The following is a 23,418-nucleotide window of genomic DNA, read 5'->3' as shown; positions in this document are numbered from 1 at the left end:
TAATTTACTCATGTCAATTCGGTAGCATCTGATTAGACAAGTTGAAAGAAAGGATGAGGTTAAATTTTAAGTGTTTGGGTTGATGTATTTCTAGAGTTCTTTTAGATTTTACGTTATCCTAAGTAGATTCCTATAGCTAAGTGATCAGTATTTTCATTTACTTCTCAGTGGTGGAACTTAGGCAAACTGCCTAAATTTCTAAGTCCCAAAGGATGAAAGTAATAATAAAAGTGTGTCCCAAGCATTTATGATATTTTACTTGGCTCATCTAATTTATAGACCTTTATAATATCTAGCTTTCCTGATTAAATTTTGAGTCGTTTACTTAAAATATTTTTGTGTATTTGTAAGAAATGAGTTGATACATAACAGCCCCATGATGTGAAGATGAGAGTTGTAATGAGTACATTTGTACAATACATTACAGCTTTCAAAGTCCCTTACAGTCCTGCATGTATGTAGTATAGAATCCCCTTGAAAATATTCTTTACTTAGTAATCTTGATCATTTTCATATAATTGTATGTTGTGTTACTTTTTAAAACATTTTTTTTTTGTTCTTAAAAATTTTATGTTGGTGGATCCTTTAGCAAAACAAGACCTAGATAGTATTTAGTGTTATTATTTTTCAATTATCTCCCACTCTTCTGCCTCTGGATAATTTTGTTACTAAACTTACGAGAGAAAAACTTATCAATATTCCCATAACAATATATTGGATATTAAGGTAGTGAATCAGGCTAGAACTCAGTCTATAAATAAATGTTCTCCACTCTCGAAAGTGTAGTTGGTAGAATTTAATTTTTCCTAAATGCACATTAAAGTTAACTTTTATACTAATGTTAGTATTTTATTTAAAAAATCTTTTCTTTTTATAGCACTTGTATGGCACTTAAAGCATTGAGATTTGCAGCACTTTGTGAGTTAGCCAAAACTGGTACCGTTTTTGGTGGTTTGGAGACTGTAGCCCAGAAAGTTAAGTGACTTGCACAGGATCACATGACTAATAAAGGTGAGCAAAAGGTGGTCTTCCAATTCCTAACTAGTACCCTTTCTACAAGGCTAAGGCTAGTACATTATTAGTTTCTTGTGTTTAGCTATGATGAGTTTCAACGAGGTACATATTTTCTTACTGAAGTTGTGTTGGCTGGTGCTAACCTCTGTTTAGAGAGAACTGAGTTGCATAATTCAGGATCATAATGATAAGAGCCAGGGACTCCTGGGATCTGAGATGCTAGGTACCCAGCCATCCAAATCTGAGCTCTCCATCGTAGGCTGTTTCTCAATGTTAAGGCATCAAGAGTAGATGGTGGTTCTGACATTCTAAACTTGAGATATATTTTTGAATTATCTATATTAGTAACTGAAACTGTTAACATAATTTTAAAATCATGTTGGGGCTGGCCCAGTGGCTCAGGTGGTTGGAGCACCATGCTCCTAACGCTGATGTCCCTGGTTCAATTCTCAAGTGGGCCACTGTGCTGCGCCCTCTACAGCTAAGACAATGGCTTTCCCTGGAGCTGGGCTGCCATGAGCAGCGGACCTACGACTGCCTGGGGGACAGGGAGCTGTGTCCTACACAACTAGACTGAGAAACAACAGCTTGAAGCGGAGTGGGGTGGGGGAGGCAGAAGCGGGGGTAGGGGGACATGTTTAACCAATTAAACCTGATAAAAGGTAACCAAATTTGCCAAGTTTGAATTTTATTTTGCTTTTCTGCATTCTCCACTTCAGCTATCTTTAAGCTGCTTGATCATTATTGAGGATGGGAGAGTAGGAGAATTATCCATCTTCATCAGTTACCAACTTCTGTCATTTCATCATCTGAAAAGTGACCAACTTTAACTTTGAAAAGTTGTCATTATTAAATAACTGACTCACAGCACAGAACGTATATTCACTTTTTTCCATCAAAGTTCAGGGTTCAACTCCAAATGATATTTCGGTCATTCCATTTTTCTGGTACGACAATAGATTGTGCTAAGAACTTGGAATATCCATGAACCTAGAATTGTCCTTATGAATCTAGAATTGACTTTAGATGGTTATTGTGCTGTCAGCTGTGCTAAAAAAAAAAAAAAAATTGCCATTGGAAATAATAAATTTCTTAGCACATTTATGGCAATGTGAAAGCCAAAATCGAGAACCAAAGTTCTATTTTGACTAAATAGTTGAATGTTGATGCTTTTTAAACTTTAAACCTGTTCAATTTGCCTTTTGCCAGACAGGCCATTTAAGTCTTGGACTCGAGGAAAGATTGACTTTTCATCAGCTAAAGATAAGGAATTTCTTTCTAAAAGCTTATGCTTTGATTTCCCATGTTACATATCTCGTAACGTGGGATAATCAGTGACTGAGAATCGACATGTGAAACAAACATTTATACAAAACCTGTATAACATTTTTATCCCTGACTCACATTACAAATTTAGAAATTTATTTTAATAAAGAAAATATAAATATTCTCTAAGCAGCGTGTTATTAAAATCTACCCAGCATCAAACTTTTTAAAAGGAAAGAAAACATAAGCCGTTAGAAATTTAAATAACTTGCTGCTTAGAATTCTAAAAATTGGAGAGCACCAAGAATTTTGCAGTGGAGCTTAGAAACGAAGATAGTTATACTTAACCTGTCAATTCTCCAGATTTTTCAAGAAATAGTGACTGAAAGTCTTTGGATTTTTTTATGGGGAGAAGGAAACTAATCAATGTTTATTTTGTGCTAGTCACCATGCTAAAGACTAATGTTTATCTTTAAAAATAGCACAATAATTTTGAGCCTTGATGTAACCTTTTTTGAGATCGGGAAACTGAGGCTCAGAGGTCATGCTCCCTTTTTTATTTTCAGTTTGTCACCCTGTTCTAGAAAAGCCAGGGTTATTAGAACTTCTTCAGTTGTTTCTCAGTCCTTTAAAAAGTTTGGTGTATGTCTTGCTAATTAAATTAAGGTTGCAATTAATTTTATTGTAATGGAATAAGAATAGGAATAGCTGTGTTAAAAAAAGAATGAACAAATAAATGGGAAAGTGTCAGGTTGTAGAAGCATATACTAGTTGATAAAACTGGAGTTTAATCTGTATTAAATAGCATCCATAATATTTAAGTTTCATTACTAAAAGTTTGAGTAGCTGTGGTGGGGCCCAGTAACTATATGACAGGAAGACTACCTATCTGCAGTGGTAAATCTGGCTGTTTACAAACTGTCATTCATAGAACTCTTATCACAATACCTGTTACTATTAAGTTCCACGTATAGTCTCAAAATTTTACAGTATGGTGATCTTGGTCAATTTTGGGGGAAAAACTAGATTGGCTTATTTAGCTCACTTTTATGATTTAACAATAACTGAAGCAAATTCATTTGTTCATACTGTTCATTTAGCATGTTTGGGTGCCTACTGTGTACTGAGGCATCAGCAATGAACGAAACAGTTTTCTCATGGAGCTCATTTCATAACTGGGAGAAACAGATAAGTTATATAAAATATCAGGTCGTGATAAGAGCTATGAAGAAAAATAAAGTCCCATGCAAGGGAATACAAGGAATTGGCATGGGCTATTTTGAGTGAGATGGGAAGCCTTTAGAAAGATTTTACCAGAATAGTGACATACATTGGTACACGTTTATATACTAGTTAAATATGGCTGAAACTTCAAATGGCTAAAATTGTCAGGTTTTCTTATTAAATAGATTTTTCATGTTTACTATATTTAGTTATTTAAAAATAAGAAATTCCAAGTAAATGCCAAACTTGTTTTCTGGATTCCAAGAGGTTGCAGTCTATGCACATTAAAACCATGCTAAAATATGGGGCCTCTGGATGGCTCAGCTGGTGAAAGTGGAGCTCTCAACAACAAGGTTGCCGGTTCAATTCCCACATGGAATGGTGGGCTGCGCCCCCTGCAACTAAAGATTGAAAATGGCATCTGGACTTGGAGCTGAGCTGCGCCCTCCACAACATTGAAGGACAACGACTTGGAGCTGATGGGCCCCAGAGAAACGCACTGCCCCAATATTCCCCAATTTAAAAAATTAAAGGAAAGGAAAAACAAAAGAAATAGACTCTCAAACTCTACCCAGAATCTGCATCATCTGCGTTTAAAAAAAAAAAAAAAAAAAAAACCATGCTAAAATAGAGTTCTAAAGTAGTCTCTGTGGAGAGAAACATGGTGAAGATTTGTTTTCCACATGATTGGAATCACTGATATATATTAGGGTAGTCACTGAGCAGCCATGAGCTCAGAAACAATGATATACTCAGGTTCTTGCTAGCTGTATCTGATAAGGTTATTAAAGAGGAAAGAATTAAACCAATAATTTATGATATCAATTTATGATTTTTTTCTAAAATGTACTGATTTCAATACAATGTACCTAATCTGAAAATCGGAGTTTAATTACAGTATAATTAGAATATCTGATTTACAGAGTGGATTGAATGTAACATAAAAATGGTAGTGGAATATTTGAGATGCCTTTGGAAGAATATCAAATATTCACTAAGAAGTCAAGTAACTCTTAAAAGCTCAGTTTTTGCACTATAAATTCTTTGGTTAAATTTTATTAAGGTATAATTGACAACGACAAATAACTTTGGTTTGAGGTGTGCAACATAAAGATTCAATATTTGTATACATTGCGAGGTGATCACAACAAGTCTAGTTTACCATCTGTCACCGTGCATAGTTACAAAAGTTTTTCTGATGAAGGCTTTCAAGATTTGCTCTCTCAGCAACTTGCAAATATGCAGTACAGTATTAACTATAGTCACCATGCTGTGCGTTACATATCCATGACTTATTTCTGTTTTTAATAGTTTGGAATTTGTAGTAAGTATGGGCAAGTAAAATAAACTACAAAAGTTTAAAATATAAGAAACATTCATGACTATGCTGTTAGAAATTATATCTAGGAATAAGTTTAAGTTAGTTTGTCTCTGTTAAATTTGAATATTAGAAAGTATCGGAAGTGTTTTCAGTAAGCATAATAAAGTTAATGAGAGTAGTTTTCTCATTAACCTACCTTTTGCAGCAGGCTTAAGTCAGTTTTGTGTAAATTTATGAAGAAGCTACCGTGTTTCCCTGAAAATAAGACCTAGCCGGGCAATCAGCTCTAGTAATTTTTGCTTCAAAAGATGCTTTAGATGCGATTGTCCGGCTACGGGACAATAACCTAGCTTATTTTCGGGAAAATGGTAATTTTGAGATACACATTATGACATGAAATTAAACACTAGTGTAGGAATATTTTTATTAAGGTATAAATATACATAAGCATTGTATAGTAATTACCTTGATAGTGATAGATTCTACCTCACTGTAACAACATGATGCTATAAAAGGCAAGGATTAGCAACTGGTCCTACCCTTCTGTATCCTCTCAGCAAGAGGCCTGGGATCAGTGTCTGACTTCAGCGCAAAGCTATCACTTCTGCTGCAAGATGTGTAAGAATGCATTGAAAAATTACGTTTCTCTCAATCCTTTATGGCAACATCAAAAAGAATGATCAACTTTTTTACAAAAGAAAATTTTTTAACCTAGTAATAAAAGTAATATAAGATGTTAACAAAGTAGAAACTGGGAGTGGAGTATATGGGAACCCTGTAATATCTTTGCAACTGTTCTGTAAATCTAAAATTATTCTAAAATAAAAGATTTATTTAGGGGCGGCGGGATGGCTCAGTTGGTTAGAGCACGAGATCTCAACTACAGTGTTACCGGTTCAATTCCCACATGGGATGGTCGGCTGCTCCCCCTGCAACTAAAGATTGAAAACAGCGACTGGACTTGGAGCTGAGCTGCGCCCTTCACAACTAGATTGAAGGACAAGGATTTGTAGCTGATGGGCCCTAGAGAAACACAGTCCCTTAATATTCCCCCAATAAAACAAACGAAAAGATTTATTTAAATTAAAAATCACAGTGATTTGGTCATAACTGAGTTAATTAATAAATTGGTTTGAAAAAGAGCTAGTATTTTTGGTTCCTACTTTAAATGGAAAAAAATCAATTGAACCTCTTCTCTCTATCCCTTTTTCTAGGATTCAAGATGACCAACGAGGAACCTCTTCCGAAAAAGGTATGTTTTTTCCAGCGGTATGTTTTTTAAGTTTTTTTGTTTTTGTTTTTTTGTATAATAGAGTTGAAGGGACTCTGAATTGTTTGCTTATTGTTCACTCCCTTGCCTTATGACAAAAGCATCATGCATTGTGAGTGTATAATGTACTAGACATTATATCTTGTATGCAATATATATTTCAAACATTTTCAGCTTTTGGAAAACTTGTTATGTCCCCATGGTCTACTCTTAGACTTTATTACAAATATACAAATAATGTCAAGATTGTTTCATAGGTTCCTCCTATAAGTTACTTTTATCCTAATTTAAATCCCTTTGATTATAATGTAAAACTGCTTCTGTATTTTCTGAAAAAAAGGTTACAGCTAGTTCTTAAATTCTACCTTTTTCTCTGAAGTTTTGTAGTCTCATTTTTCCTTGTTCTGTATCCCTACCGTAGTTCAGTTTAGTCACTATTATATATACATGAAGTTACAAATGAAATAACAGTTTCTAAGAGGAATTTGTAATTCAATTGGGAATGCAGAGTATGTGCTTACTAAGTAGTGAATATTTAAGTGAACAATTGAGATAAGTGTTACGGAAATTTCTGTCTTTACTTTTGAAATCAGATTATTAATGAAATAAAGAATTGTACAGTGATTTAATAATCTGGTGATTACTGTTTTCTCCAAGACTTTTAATGTTTTCCTGTGTAATGATTTTCTCTCTTCCATTTTATATAATGGTACTGTGTTATTGGTTAATGTTACAATTTAAAACATTTTTATAAAGGAAAAATATTTTAAGTATCATATAAGGGAAACTATAACATAGCCATAATTTTATACTAAAATAGGAGAGGTGCTTCACCTTTTCATTTGGTATAGAGAAGACACTTGATAGTCCTCAGTGTACAAAGCAATTTCAGCTAGCTAGGCTATTATGCCCATTTTTAAAAACTTTATTTGGAAACAATTGATTCACAAATAGTTGCAAAGAAATGTACAGGGAGGTTCTGTGCACTCTTCATCCAGCCTCCTTCAGTGTTAACATCTTGCATAACTATCAGACATCTTGCATAATATCAAAACCACAAATTTGACATTGGGACAATCTGCAGAGCTTATTCAGATTTCATCAATTATACGTGGACTGTGTGTAGCTCTGCAGTTTTCTCTCGTATAACTTAGTGTAACCACCACCACAACCAAACGAGTTCACTGCACCATCACCACAAGCCTCCCCTGTGCCACTCCTTTATAGCCATGCCCATCCCCTCCCTCTCCATCCCTAACACCCTGCAACCATTAGGCAGTTTTCCATTTCTCTAATTATGCAGCTTTGCAAGAGTTATATAAGTGAAATCATGCAGTAGATGTATCCTTTTGAGCTTGTTTTTTTCACTCAGTATATTTTCCCTTGCTGTTTATCTAAGTTGTTGCATGTATCAGTAGTCTGTTTCTTTTTACTATACCATGGTATGGACGTATCACAGTTTAACTGTTAACCTGTTGAGGGCATTTGGGTAGTTTCCAAGTTTGGGCTGTTAAATAAATTTGCTGTGAACACTTATGTACATACAAGTTTGTGTGAAAATTTTCATTTCTTTAGGGTATCTGCATAAGAGTACAACTGCTGGGGTGTATGGCACATCCGTTTTTAGTTAAAAGGAACCACCAAACTATTTTCCAGAGCAGCTGTACCATTTTGCATTCTCACCAGCAATTTATAAAATGAAAGTTCAGTTTTTCTGCATCTTCACCCACCTTTTGGTGTTAACCACTATTTTTTTATTTGCCATTCTAATAGGTGTGTAATGATAGCTCATTGGGGGTTTCAATTTGCATTTCCCTAATGATGCCCTTGTTAAAGATAAATAGTTCACCTTTTAAAACTTCGTTCCAATAAAAAAGATTTTGGGGTTTTTTTACATTATATGTGCTGAGTCTCACACTCTGGAGATGTTTTGTATGTCTCAGTACAGAGCTCCTTTTGGAAGGGGCTTTGTATGTCTTCAGTAACAAGGCAGGCAGTTTCTAGTAACGGAAACCAGCGATTAAGGGATTAGAAGTTATGGTCCCTTACTAACCATTGTCATCCCAATAAATTAAAAAAAAAAAATTTATGGTCCTGTCTTCATAAAATACGAAGAGCATACATGCCAGTGGCATTTAATATTTAAAATTTTTAGGAAGAACACACAGTTCTTATTTTAACTCTTTTTATAGGTTCGACTGAGTGAAACAGACTTCAAAGTTATGGCACGAGACGAATTAATTCTGAGGTAAAATGTTCTTTTATCAAAAGTAAAAATCTTTTTATAGAACATTATATTATGACTCTACTATGTTTATCTTTATGTCAGATAATCTTTTTAATGGGAATACCTCTTCAAATCATTTAGTGTACTTTTGGAATGTATTTTTATGTCTTGTTTTTTCGTTATATAAACATTGAGAAAAGCATAACCCTTTAAATATCTAAAGCACTCGCTTGGATAAATTCTAGACTAACAGGTAACCTGAATTATTTTTCTTAACAAAAGAGAGATATTCAGAATTTTAACTTGAAAGGCATTTGTACTTCATGAGTATAACTTGCTGTGGGAAAAGACGCAGCTTTCAGTTTAACAGATACATTGGCTTGGTTAGATACAGTTCTTCCTTTTTTGTTTAACGTGAAAGAGTAGTAGTCCTGGGAGATAGATTTCTAGTTATGGAAAAAATACATTATTTACTGATGAAGCAAAGTTACTCTTTCTCATGACTGACCTTGGTCAGCTCATTTAACTATGTCCTTCATTTTCTCATCTGCAAGTTAAAGGAGTTGGATTAAATGTTACCTGCAGCTCTGAATTTCTGTGGTTATCTTATAAATGTCTTGTGAAAGCAAATTGTCAAGTACAGCATTATGGTATTCATTTTTTTTAAATGTTAAGCAATCAGAAAAGGGAATTGCACATTTCATGTTTTATAACTTAAATATATTCTTTCTGTATTACCATGGTTGGTGAGTTTTTTACATAACTTTAGATAAAAATAAAATGAATATGTTTCAAGGCAACCTTTACAAGGTCATTGAACTTTCTTTAGAAATTTGACAGAATTTTTACTAGAAGAACTAAGTAAATTTAACAGGCTGGAAGTGGGGAAGAGAAAGGTGTTTTGTAAGATAGGAAGACACAAATGACATGTTCTGTTGTTTGCTCGAGTCTGTTAGTTTCCCACCCTCATTCTGCTTGGCTACTGTATTATGGGCAGGCTTTTTATCTTCCTTTGCCATAATCTCATGCATGGGACGGTTTTTCTATTGCATACCTTTATTTTCCCATATGTAAAATTTAAATCCTTAATATTCTTAGACACTCTTGTCGTCTCCTGCTGAGGCAGGCAATCACTTGTGATATACCATGACTCACCTGTTCTCTTTGTACCTCTGATATGGTACACTCCTTGCCTTTTACCCTTTCTTAGACAATTTCTCTGGTTAGTTTGTGCAGTCTTTTTCTTGATTAAACTGTTGGGGGTGAGGGGGAATCAGTACTATAATCTTAATTTAAAAATCATAGCAATTTTTAATGTTAAGTTACCTTTAAGGTTTTTAAATCATGTGCAGTGTATATTCTTGAGGTCAGTTTAACTTCTTTAGGGAATTCTCATTTATGACTTTTAGTGAGTTTTTTTCTTCATTAAACACTCTTGGTGACCTTAAATCAACTGCTGCTTATTTAACTAGTCTATGCTTTCTGTCTTTTTTTTTTAAATTATTTTATTAGTTTCAGGTGCACAAAACAATTTATAGTTAGACATTTATCATTTATATCCCTCACACAGTGACAACCTCTCTTCCCCCCAGCTTTCTGTGTTCTTGATAAGGATGTTCTTAGTTGAGTATTTTTACATTTTTCTGTACCTCTAAAACAAACAGGTCTTACATAGCCTCTACAAAAACCTTTATTCATCTCCAAACAGTGAATGAACTCTGTTTGTGTCCTACGTTGTCAGGCCATAAAAATAAGCATGCTCTTGGCTAAACAGTAGTCTTTATATGGAAGGTGGATTAGCTTGGTATCATAAAGTATTTTTGTTCGTTACGTTGTAATGTTAATAAATTTCATAGCAGACCTGTCAGATTTTTTTTAAGATTATGAAAAGATTTTCTAAAATTAAATTTTGATTAGATATAACTAAAGAGCAGTTTGAAAACATAGCTCTTCAGTGAGAAAGCGCCATTCAGGGCAGGTTACTTAGCATTAGCAGTTGCTTAAAAGACTAGGAAGGCTTTGTTGTTTATCAGCAGTAATTGCCAAGAGCAGCTAATAAAACCTATATTTTGAGAGAAGAGGAATATAATGAGGAAGAAAAGTCTTTGATAGTGCATGGCATTTATCCAAGTTGTTTCTGCCAATTAGATATGGGCTTTAAAAATCATCTTGAAAAATAGTATATTCTTTCCCCTTTTTGTACAGGCAAAAATGTTACTTTGAGAGAGCCACATGGTATTTTCACAACAGAGCCAAGATAAAGAACCCATAGTCCCTTATAATGATGCATATTTTTATATGCCTTTTGTTTGAAATGGACAGGATATGTGAAAGTAGTAGTAAGTTTTTTACTCAGCTTTGATAATCCAGGCATTGTGCCAAGCATCAATGATACGAAGTCCTGTATGATGTGTGATCTGCCCAGAGAAGCACACTGGTATATGCTCAGGAGAGAACACTTTTCTCTGTTTCCTTTTATATAGCTCCTATAAGTTGAGAAGGAATAATGAAGTGACTGTTATTGATTAAACTAGACTTATAAGTATCTCAAAATGGAAGAGACCTTAAGAATCATGTAGCGGTATTCTCAGTATTAAATGTATAAGTTTATGGATGTGATTTTAACATCTAATACATGAATTTATTTTTTTACTAGATGGAAACAGTACGAAGCATATGTGCAAGCTTTGGAGGGCAAATACACAGATCTTAACTGTAAGTTTGAATTTTAGCTTCCTAAAGACCATTTGAGTATCTCCTTTTAGGTTGTTGTTATAGACATGCAGGATAATTGGCTTTACGAGGCAAATGTAATTTTTATTTAAACGTTTTATTAAAGAACTGTGTCCGGGTACTATAATGGATGCTAGGAAATAGACGAAGGAGACATGATCTCTCCTTGGGGAGTTCTCAGTCATTGGGAAAGACCAACATGCAGTAATCATATGACTCTTTTAAGCAGAATTATGTACAAGGTACTGAGAGGGCATAGATAGGGTAACTCGCAACGAATTAAAACTTTTCCTTGATCTGTTCCTAATCCCTTCCACAGAGGAATATGAAATAAAGCATTAGGTATTAATCTATAGTAGAAGGGCGGTGTATAGAAGCAACCAGTAATTTACTTAAATTGTAACTTGTTACTTAAATTGTAATAATAGGATATAGCTATAGTTTTACAGATTTTTCAAAATCTGCTAAAAATACCAACAAAGTTTATCATTTCAAACTGTTTTAGTCTGTTACTTTGCACTGAGAGTAACATTATTTGTGAATATAAAAAACAATATAATTTTCCAAGCCCAGAAAGCTTAATATCCTGAAATTTCAATTATTATAACTACATTATAATCCACAGAAGTTAAGAACTTTATGAAAACTTAAAGTTTAATAGTTATCCTTGCAGTCATTGGCATGTTTGTTGTATTGAATAGGTTCAAAACAATACTAGTCAGGATTTTGTCAATATTGCATAATGTAAACATGCAAATAATGAAGTTTCCTGTGTTCTGTTGGGGACAGATTAGACAATAACAACATAATTCCATCTGTGTTAGGTGTTTTTGGACTACTATAAGATATCCCACTACCTCCTAAAGAGCACTCATGATTGGGAATAAATTTCCTTGTTCTAAAAGTAGTTAAGGTGGAAACTAACGACTTGATGAATTTTTTTACCCTGGTTTTTATTATCCTTGACAAAGACAATCAGAACTTTCTTTTGGTTAGTTCAGTTGGATCTTGAAATTATACTTCATGATGTTTTGAATTTTTTTCTTTTAATCATTAGCTAATGATGTAACTGGCTTAAGGGAGTCAGAAGAAAAACTAAAGCAACAACAGCAAGAGTCTGCACGCAGAGAAAACATCCTTGTAATGCGACTAGCAACCAAGGAGCAAGAGATGCAAGAGTGTACTGTAAGTATTTTGAATATTTTAAGTCTTTGTGAGGAATTGGGTTTTAGTTCACGTTATTACATGTGTTAATTAGTATTAAGCTAATTCTGTATACTTAATACTAATTATAAATGCATGTTTTGTTAAGGTAGATAACGCTTTGAGCTGTAAATATGCTAAATGTAAAATTTTGGTAGATAGCCTCTTATCGTTGGATTTGTAATACTTTTTTGTGGCAAGAAGTCAAAAGTTTTAAGTTATTGTACATTGATTCAGATATATTTTAGTAGCTTGATATCTGAGGGTCTAAGTAACGTTGCTTTAGTAAATAAGCCAATAGTCTGATTAGTTTTTCCTCTGCTTTCTTTACCTCTGCATAAAACTATATTTCTTAGTATCAGCAACTTCTACCATACTTCCTTTTTAATTGTTGCAGCTTTCATTTGTGCTATTTGCCATGTCTACTACATAGATCTGAAATGTGGTGACATATTTCATCATTTAGCTCTGGTTGAATTTAGATTCAATTTTATGCTGTCTTCTACAGTCTTAGCCATTTTTCTAAAAGGCAATATTCTGGTCACTGGAGACTAATGTATGGAGCACAGTCCTATTCCTATTTCTTCTCTCATCAATAAAATGTTCTTTAGGGCTCAATCACAATCCATCCTTCCTGTGCAGAGATTGTCCATGTTTCCACAAGTCTCTAGTTGCTCTTCCTTCTCTTTTTCAGGATGACTTCTTCACCTGTTACTTTGCTGAAGAAAAGAGTATCTTCCATCATTTTCTTTATCTTCTCACCACTTTTTATTCCTTCTTCTTCTTTCTCTTCTTTTTTTTGAGGGTGCAGCTCACAGTGGCATGCGGGGATCGCACCAGCAACCTTGGTGCTACTCGCGGCACCACTCTCCACCATCTGAGCTAACTGGCCACCCCCACTTTTTCTTCTTTTGTTTCTACCAATTTAGTTTCCGTCTTCACTACCATTGATTTTTTTCCTCTAAGGTTAATAACAAATACATTAACAAATTTCTCTTTTTCTCAGTAGTCATAGGACTTTATGTATTTGAAACTACTGACCATCCCCACCTTTGGCTATTTTTTTAGCTGGGCGCTTCATTCCAAGCAGTCTCACCAATAGTTTGAATATTATTTTTCTATGTAACACCCATCCCACCCTTCCAAAAACTTTTTTCTTATGATTTTCATGTCTAATGGAGTGGGCAGTGTATTTCAGGTGCTCAGTCTCAAAATCATTTCTTTCCTTCTCTTTCTGACATTTAGCATTCTAGATTCTACCATTTACTGATTTAATAGTTTTAGGTCTCCCTGTTTGGATGATATTTTGCTAGATACTTGCATATGCAAAGGCTGGATCTTACCTTCCAAGTGCTAACACCTGGTAGATAGAGTGTGAATGGATGGTGCCGTGGTAATACCTCATAACACTAGTGTGTTTTCCTCTTAAGTCCAACTCTTGATATCCTAGTTCAGGTACTTCCCACCACTCGCTTAGACAAGACGTGCTATTGACTCACCTCTGATTCTTCAGCTGTTCTATATACATTGGCAGTTTTGATCATATCGTACCTAATCAAAGCCTTTGGTGATACCCCATCACTCTTTTGTCTTCTCAACCTAGATTTTAAGGTTATTTCAACTGGAACCTAACCTTTTCCGGCCGGCCGCATTATTTTACAGTTCTCCCCTGAACAGGCCCACTAAACAGGGAGTTCGCTGTTCTTTCCCTGTTCAGTTAGATACAGAGTGATGTTTTACAGAAAGGGCAGCAGGAACAAAAACACAAGGAAAGGCCAAGATTATATAGCAGATGAGGGCAGTTACTTTGTAAATCTAAATAGTAACTATGTCAGTGTTGGAGAGGCGATGTTTTCTTCAGTGATAGTGGTACGTGGCATATGCTATACCACATGCTCTATTCTTGTTAAAATGTCTTAACAACTGGCCTTACATTGAATAATACATTGTTTAAAATGAGTTACTTTAAAAAATCTTCCTAAGCTAAGTAAACATTAGTTATGTTTGCTCAGTGAAATAGTAATTAAATGTATTCCCAATCCCTTTAGTGTACTTGTAGCTTTTACTAAATTTATGCTAGAAATTAGCTGCTTATGAAATGTTAATTTTAATCCTATTTAAGCCTTAGTATGGAGCAGGATCTTGGACCATATCTCCTTTGGGTGTGAAGAAAGTGATGCATTTAATGCTAATAAACTATTTCATGTTTTAGAAATGTATTTTTAGTGTGCTAGTAAATAGTACAACTGAAGTCGAAATCGAAGGTTTCATGTGTAAGTAGAGGGGTTCTGGTATGGTGGACGAAGCCCTACACTGGGGTCAGGAGGCTGAAGAGCTAGATTTCTAGTTCCAGTTCTGGCACTGAACGCCTGTATCCTTATTTAATTTCTCAAAAATAAGCAGTTTGGACTAGGTCAGTCTCCTTCCAGCTTTACAATTCTATGATTCAGATTTACTCAGGGGAAAAAAATAAACGTAATATTTTATTTTGGCATTAGATAATATTTATAAAGCTAATGTATAAGGTGCTACATATAAAGAATGCCAACTATGTAAATAAATATTAATACTATATACATTTTTAATTTAGAAACGTAAATGTGTGTTTTAAATTATAATCTTGTACCTTGTGCATTTTCAGGGAACTTGTACATAGAATAATTTCCATAGGCACAAATTTGAGCGAGTAAACCACTGTAGTCTTATGTAATTAATATTTTTAAACTTGGCTTTTTCCCAGTGGGTGTCAGGTCAGCATTTTTAGGAACTGTAACATTTAGTAAATATGTATACAGGGATACCAAAAAATGTATACATATGACTTGTATTCATCTTTTGTTTTTGGTATATGTTGAGTGTTACAATTTTAATACAGTTTTTTTCCTTTCTTAAAATGTGTATACATTTTTTTGGCTGTATATATTATAGTAGTATATATTATCCTCTGTATATGTTATAGTCGTTTTGGTTGCACAGTAAGCTATCACCTTATTTAAAGGTTTTAAATATGGAAATGCAATCAAGTGGCCTTAATTCTTACATGGATGACCTTAAATGGTTGTTTTCAATTTGTACTTTTTCTAGAGGATTTTAAGATTAGGGGCGGGGGGTTAATAAGTGATAAATCCAGTGAGTGAAAGGGATTTTACCCTACCTTCTTGTGTACATTTTCTTTGATTTGGTAGTAATTGTTTCTTTTGCTTTGTACAGACTCAAATCCAGTACCTGAAGCAAGTCCAGCAGCCTAGTGTGGCCCAACTGAGATCAACAATGGTGGACCCAGCCATCAACTTGTTTTTCCTAAAAATGAAAGGTGAACTGGAACAGACTAAAGACAAACTGGAACAAGCCCAAAATGAACTGAGTGCCTGGAAGTTTACGCCTGATAGGTAAACAAATCATACTCCCCAGTCAAGACTTCCCTGACAGTCCCACTACGAGAAAGCTGTGGTGGGACAGCCAAGTACTCGTTTCCACACCAAGACTCAGACTTTTTGAGCCAAAAAAAGCCACATTCTTATACTATCCAGCTTGTAATGGTTAATGTAAAACTTACCAGATGAACCTTGTGTTTCAGCTTTTTTCTCTTCCCCCTCCCCTTGCTTCAGAGGCCTGATGGCGTCGGACTATTCCGAAGAAGTGGCCACCTCCGAAAAATTCCCCTTCTAGAACATGTAGACACTTGAGAAATGTTTCTGTTTGAAGAAAATAGAGGGAGAAACAGAAGTCTTAAGTCTGTGGCACACTGTGTCTTCAGACAGTTTGGAGGAATGAAAACCTAGAGATTTAAAATCATGAATTGAACATGTAAAATTCCAGTAAAATGTAAAAATGGAATGCATCGCTCTTAACCTTGAGCATAGTGACTTAGAGACACTGTATACAGTTTTGCCAATAAGACTGTGGACTTGTGATTGTTGTTGAACTTCTGGGTCAAAACTCAAATGAGGTGAATTTTGCCTTTAAAGGATTTATTTCCTAAGAAACAACTTAATAGCTATGAGAGCATCAACTAATAGATGTCAGTACAAGTAGTTCATATATTTAATCATTTAGTTTGAGCCTCTATATTACTTGATTGAGCCTTAAATCAATGTGGTTTTAATCAATGGTTTGTTCTTTGAATGGTTGCTAATAATACTGTAGATAATCTCATTGAGGACTGTACAAACATGAAGGTGTGGTATCAAACTTCAGGTTTAAACTGTTTGAAGCATTATAAACATTCATTTCACAACTAGATTGTATAAGGATATTGGCTGTGATGAGACTCACTGCGTTCTTTTTTTTCAGTAGTGAAATTTATTAAATCCCCATTCCATTCTACAGGCACATGTTGAAAGAGAATTGTCTTTGGTGTTAATGGGGGAGTGTGTTCCTTCATTGTATTTGGGCCTTTTGTATCACACTCTTGATATTAAATTAAATGTGCCTTGAAATAGTTGGGTTTTTTTTTTTTTTTTTTTTTGGTTTTGGTTTTTGGTTTTTTTTTAAGTTCAAGGAATAATACTATGATGACTTTGTTGTACTTTTAAACATGTTGATTGGGGGGTGCTGTGGAGAGCCGATTGATTTTGGAAAAATTGTTGCTGTGCTCTTCAAAGTGAAGGAAAAGGCTCTGTCTCATTTTTGAAAGACCTACTGTTTTCCAGCTGGTATCATAAAAGACAAGGAGACTTGACACTTGGTACTTTTTGACACCTTGTCCCAGGATATTGCAGTAGAAATTAACATGGGACAGCTTCAGAGGGTGCCTGCCAGAAGATTGGGGAAATAATGTATTGGAACTGTGGGCTGGCCTAAGAGAGACATTTTGTGAATTGGAAAAAAAAAAGGTATAGTGATCATTTCTAGCAAATTCATTTGATCATTTAGATAAATGAGGCATTATTTTCTTCATGCTTCCATCCAGTCCTGGAGGTGAATTTTTTCGTCAGATCATTCTATAAGTCACCAATTCGAATTTTTTCTTGGTGATAATGAAGTCTAAGATGAGTGGAAGATAAATGTTCCAGATTGTCCCAGCGTTTAAGTGCAGTTTTAACAAGGGTGACTTAAGTTTTCTCTTAATCATTCAAATCAATTGTAAGTATCATGTATGTTTATGCTCTAAGGAACTGATTGTGGGGCATATGGTGGGTTAAAGAAGTGGTTTGTGTGACTTTACAGCAAGAAACCCGTTTCTAAAATTCTCATTATTTGTGAGGGTTGGAGTGGTAAGTAACCAAATCTGTTTGAAATTAGCTTATTGTGCCCGCATTAAGGCTTTTGTATATATTTTATGCCATTTAAGATCACATTAGAAATGGCCTAAATATTTTTAGTCGGCCAAGACATAATTTATAAAATGTATTAACATGTACTTAAAATACAGCCAGTATCTTTCTTTGCCACTTAGGTAACAGTCACTTTGGGATCTGTTTTTTTTTCTTCTTACTGTTTAAAAACATTTTTTAATTAATAAGATAATACATGTTCATGTATAAAATTGAAACTGAAGAAAGGTGAAGACGAAAAGTGAGAGTCCTGGGATGTGTGTGGCCTTCCCCGTCTATTCTCTGGGAGCAGTAACCACTGTTAAGAATTTCTTGGGTATCATCAAGATAATTTCAATGCAAATACAGTCATTTTATATACTGGTTTTAAACAAATGTGTACATACAGATGATTTGCTGCTTTGGTGTTTTTTTCACCCCACTTTATTCGTTGGGCATTTTTTCCACTTTTAGTTCATTTAGTTTCATTTTTAATGGTTGTGTAATACTGTCATTGTATTAATGAATCGTATTTTATTTTAATCACTTATAAATGAATTTTTGTTCTGTTAAAAAATAGGCCATAAGCCAGGGTATTCCAGGTACTATAAATACACCATTAATTTAAAACAAGTAGTGCTTAATACTGTGTCTGGAATAAATCAAGTAGAATCACTTGTGGGTTTGGGGTGATTTTTTTTTCCTATTCTGTTTTAATTTTGAGAGAAAGAGTCTCTGAATTACCTTGTCCAGTTTAGTTAAAATATTTCATACATGTGACAGTGCATATATTTTAGAGTATTTAGAGGGATGTATTTCAGTATTTTGGCAGTTTTCAGTTTGCTTTTAACTGTTTAGGTAATTGTGTGTACACTTCTCCAAGATAACCTTGGCTCCCTTAATAACAAAACAATGTACAGTATCCATTCTTTTTTATAACTTTTTCTTTAAAACTAATTCCTGTTATATTTTCTTTGTGGGTTATTTGATTTTAGGAATGGGTTGGATTTTTTTTTTTTTTTTTTTTTTAGATTAAAAATATTAGTCCAAAGACAGATACTTAGACATGGATTCTCGTCGTGTTTTTGTGATGTAATAAACACAACACAAATTATATATGACATAGTTAGTAAAATGACATAAAATTACAGGATGTTTAAGGAATAGCAGTTTTGTTAAGATTTGTTTTAGTAATCAATTTAGAAGTGACAAGATTACCTTAGAACAGGTATTTATTTTTAAAAAGGTACAACTTCATAAATGAAATACGTTTTGCATTAGAATTTGTGATATATGAGGTAAAGTCAGGTGACAAATTGATTGATTTTAGTTCTGTTTTTTCTAGTCTTTATTAAATTCATATAAAGGAGATATTTCGGGTTAGTTGGAAAACACTGATGTGTATATACTTTGCCAGGCAAAGTTGTGGGAGCATAGACAGTAAAGTGTGAGGAACACCACTGTCTGACAGTGCTGCCTATTGATTCCTCACTCGATTTCGAAACTTGTTCATTGAGGGTGCCAATGGGAAACCGGGGATATGAATAGCAACAGTGCAGTGAACAAGAACACTAGCTCAGAAAGTTGCCTTGTGGAGAATTAAACCCTTAACCACGTGCTGGCTCAAGGCTTTCACCTGAGGCTCCTTTGAGTAGTAGTAACCCAGATTGTACTGTACTACACATTTGTGTAAGGAAACTTAAATTACAAACTCGTGCTTCAGTTATATTAGGGTGTAGAGCACGTGTTCTCAGTTAAACTTGCAACACTGAGTCAAGGAATGCGAATCATTTACAGAGTGCTCCCATTTTAGAAGTTATTAGACTTAATACGATTATATGCATTCTAATATATCGGGCAAGTGAAAGCGTCACTAAAAGAAAGAAGGAATAGAAAGTGTGAACAAAAAAGGTTTTTTTAACCAATAAGGTCATTCTGAACTTAATGCCATCACAAGAATATGAAACTGCTCAAGTCTCAAAGGTAACATCACAATTATATGAACCCTTTAAAAGTGATCATTTCTGGAGCATTTCAAATCTCTCCCAGCGTATGTCCTCAGTTCGGCTCAAATAAACTTATAAAAGTTTAAAATAATTTTTAAATAAAAGGAATCATTTCTGTTGTTATTGTTGAGACTAAAGAAAAGCAGTAACGGTTTATTGAGAGATGGCAATTAGGGCTTTTGATTGCATTTTTGCAATTGCTGTATATGCATATAGATTCTATACAGTGTTTTTCCCTGAAGATAAGACCTAGCCGGACAATCAGCTCTAATGTATCTTTTGGAGCAAAAATTAATATAAGACCCGGTCTTATTTTACTATAATGTAAGACCGGGTATAATATATAACATAATATAATACTGGGTCTTACATTAATTTTTGCTCCGAAGGATGCCTTAGAGCTGATTGTCAAGCTAGGTCTTGTTTTCGGGGAAACACAGTAGTATATTGATTGCACTAGCACTTGGTAACTAATTTGTTGAAAGTATGGCACTCCTAATTTTGGCAAATATTTGTATTATTTGTGATAAGTAACCCAAATCTTATTTTTGTGTTCTAAGGATAATCATTTATAACATGAATAAAATCTTAATCACATATCAGTATTAAATTTTTAAAAACTTAATGTCACAATTTAAGACAGCTCAAAGTATGTATATCATATAAAGAAGTTAAATGAGGGATTGATGAATAGAAATAAATAGTCTTAAGACTTTTAAAAGCCTCTTTAAAAACAATTACTGAACATGCCTCACTTAATGCAATAACGTTCTTGTGAGAACTGCTTATTAAGAGGCATCCTTATTAAATGCTGTTCTGGCAAGAAAAAAAATGCACTCATTCGTTTAAATTTATAGGTTCTGATTTTCATATATTAGGTATTTTAAAGAATTGTACATTTACCTTTTCAAGAGCTTTTCTGTTCCATAAAGCTAAGTACCTTGGTGTTTTGTTAATATTGGTATATATCAGGTATGTGTTAACTGGCCCATTTCTGTTTCAAATGATAATTTGAGATGAAAATAGATTTCAAAATTATTAATGTAATAAAAATAAAAAGTGGCCATTTGGGTACTTTTTGTTTAGGGTTTATTTTTGCTGCTGTATTGGCAAAATACTGAAATGCAGAAGATGGACGTGTTCCAGAAAAGAAGATGGTAATTATAGGGAGGCATCTGCTGTGACATAGTTATGTTCTGTACGTGATACTTCTCTCGTTGTAATAATTACAAGCAAAGAAGGTTATAGAGAGTTTTGTCTTCAGTTTGTGATGGATGGCTCTTTCCTTTGCAGCCAAACAGGCAAAAAGTTAATGGCGAAGTGTCGAATGCTTATCCAGGAGAACCAAGAGCTTGGAAGGCAGCTGTCCCAGGGTCGTATTGCACAGCTTGAAGCAGAATTGGCTTTACAGAAGAAGTATAGTGAGGAACTTAAAAGCAGTCAGGATGGTAAGGGTTTTTTTTTTTGAAAAGTTTGGTTTCACTTTGCACTGGCTTTAAAAAATCTGCCAGGCATGAATATTACAGATCAGGTCCTGTATATGTTCATCTGCGGCCAGTGGTTCTATAGAGTTATGAATGAAACATTTCTAGTTGATCCAGTAAACAAAGCCATTTAATTTTATTGGTTCCTCTTACTCCCAGCCACTCTCCTGGTTGTTCACTTTGTAAATTTCATAAGAAGTTTCTGATTTTCACGGGGTGGGATTAAGAAATACTGTTCTATAACAAAGGTATTATATAAATACACAAATTTGTATTCAGTGCTTAAAAGGGAATATTTTCATTGAACCAATTTCTCTAATTGTAAATCTTGGAAGTATTTGGTTATTTCCAGTGGTCTGAAAGTATATAATTATTCTATTAAGGCCTTGTTTAATGAGTAAGATGTAATATTTAAAACTTAATTGTCAGCTGCCACCCTTTTGGGCGACAAGTAAGTATGGCTGCATTCGTGCTGTTTCTCCTTTTTATGAGAAAGATTAATAGTAAGAAAAATAACCAAAGTCTGAAAATTAAATTGTGAATCAGTGTAATTTAGTTAATTGCAAAGACTGGTAGTCAAGCATATCTTTAAAACTACCTTTTCAAATGATAGTTCTTAGCTCTTACTATTTGTAAACATAGTAAATAGGTTTTGTATAGTAGTGAGGAATATTTCCTCCAAAAGTCTTTTAGAACTTAATGGACATGTGTAGTCTATCAATTTTCTAGGGTTATTTTCTCTGATTTTTTTTTTTTTCTTGGTTGTGGAATAGTCCTTGGTTACAGCACAGCCTCTTTGGAGTGTTTGAGGACCGCATTGTTCCCTAGGGACTAAACTACTGGGAGGAGTAAGGGGACCAATCATATGGGCCCACAGGTTAAACAACCGTGAAGCAGCTATTATCAGTGGTATGTGACTAGCTGGTCTGAGTCAATTTAAACTTGATGCTTTCATATATTTGTTTTAAGCATCCATCTTCCCCAAAAAAACAGCTCCTTCTTGAATGGCTATTTTTAAATTCCAAGCAGAGTTTAAAATCGATTTTAGAATTATATTTGTTCACTTAAATATTTATTGACTGCCTGGCTTTGTGGCAGCGACTAAGAAACATTTTTAAATATGTTATAAGAGATACTAAAGTAGGTCTGACTCTCCTTTGCACAGAATTAAATGACTTCATCATTCAACTTGACGAAGAAGTAGAGGGTATGCAGAGTACCATTCTAGTTCTTCAGCAACAACTGAAGGAGACACGCCAACAGCTGGCTCAGTACCAACAACAGCAGTCTCAAGCCTCAGCCCCAAGTACCAGCAGGACTACAGCTTCTGAGCCTGTAGGACAGGCAGAGGCCACAGGTAAAGACTGCAGTCGGCTGGCCAACGGACCAAGTAATGGCAGTTCCTCCCGGCAGAGGACGTCTGGGTCTGGATTTCACAGGGAGGGGGACACAACTGAAGATGACTTGCCTTCTTCTCCAGGGAATGGTAATAAGGCCTCCAACAGCTCGGAGGAGAGAACTGGCAGAGGAGGTAGTAGTTACGTAAACCAACTCAGTGCGGGGTATGAAAGTGTAGACTCTCCCACGGGCAGTGAAAACTCTCTCACACACCACTCAAATGACACAGACTCCAATCATGACCCTCAAGAGGAGAAAACAGTGAGTGGGAAAGGTAACCGAACTGCGGGTTCCCGCCATGTTCAGAATGGCTTGGACTCAAGTGTCAATGTACAGGGTTCAGTTTTGTAATATTTTTTCCAGCAAATTTTTATACAGTGTCATTTAATTTGGGAGAGGATACTGTCCAGAAAATTAACGCATACTTTTGTCACAATTTGCCTTTTTTTTTTTTTTTTGTGGGTGTGTTTTTCTGTTTTTTCCCCCGCCTTTGCTTCAATACCTCTGCCACTTTGGAAATGGTAACAGTTAATTATTTTATTGCTAACAGGACATTTTGTGTACGGTCAGGTTATTTTTATATGAGTTAATGTGAAGTTGTAAATGGAAATCTTTCCTTAAAGTATAACATAATGATGTCTGTATAAATCTGTGGCTATCTAGAACCTGAGCTGTGTGAGGGCATTCTCACTCACGCTGTTCCTAGACCTCTGCACCATTCAGACCTGTTAGAGTAGACGTGGGTTTGTGACTGCCAAGTTTGCCCAGTAGAGTAGTTCATCACTAAAAGTTGGACTTGTTGATGGAGTCCTATAGTAGTTTCAGTGTTAGATGCAGTTTTTTCCACCATACATTTGTGCATTTTCTCTTTAGGTGACTGAATGTTTAAGAAATTTGTGTGCATAGTTACTCAGTTTTTATGAACTGTTGTACCCTGTTAATGCATATTGCTCTGTGACTCCAGTATATCTTAACCTGTACTGACCAAACCTAAATAAAGATTTTTATTGTAACGCG

At 34.7% G+C, this 23,418-nt stretch overlaps 1 protein-coding gene across 5 annotated transcripts in view; it reads left to right on the top strand.

The window, feature by feature from the left end:
* Nucleotides 1–23,418, top strand: part of WTAP (WT1 associated protein) — a 24,973-nt gene extending 1,555 nt beyond the window's left edge. For 2 of the 5 annotated variants that reach the window (XM_019749584.3, XM_019749577.3), the window contains exons 2-9: nucleotides 878–1,011; nucleotides 6,040–6,077; nucleotides 8,288–8,343; nucleotides 10,979–11,037; nucleotides 12,113–12,240; nucleotides 15,469–15,647; nucleotides 20,813–20,967; nucleotides 22,169–23,418. In XM_019749584.3, coding sequence (XP_019605143.1) covers nucleotides 999–1,011; nucleotides 6,040–6,077; nucleotides 8,288–8,343; nucleotides 10,979–11,037; nucleotides 12,113–12,240; nucleotides 15,469–15,647; nucleotides 20,813–20,967; nucleotides 22,169–22,752 — 1,212 coding nt within the window. In that variant the 5' untranslated portion in view covers nucleotides 878–998 and the 3' untranslated portion in view covers nucleotides 22,753–23,418. Of the gene's footprint in view, nucleotides 1–877; nucleotides 1,012–6,039; nucleotides 6,078–8,287; nucleotides 8,344–10,978; nucleotides 11,038–12,112; nucleotides 12,241–15,468; nucleotides 15,648–15,866; nucleotides 16,700–20,812; nucleotides 20,968–22,168 lie in introns of those variants that run through there. The other 3 variants (XM_019749596.3, XM_019749591.3, XM_019749605.3) reach the window with 2 other exon arrangements.

Source organism: Rhinolophus sinicus, chromosome 2 (assembly GCF_057876585.1).
Source record: "Rhinolophus sinicus isolate RSI-liver-muscle chromosome 2, RSI-T2T, whole genome shotgun sequence".
In the NCBI taxonomy this organism is placed as follows: domain Eukaryota; kingdom Metazoa; phylum Chordata; class Mammalia; order Chiroptera; family Rhinolophidae; genus Rhinolophus; species Rhinolophus sinicus.
Note: the sequence above shows the minus strand (reverse complement) of the source record. Positions and strands in the feature narration are given on the sequence as shown.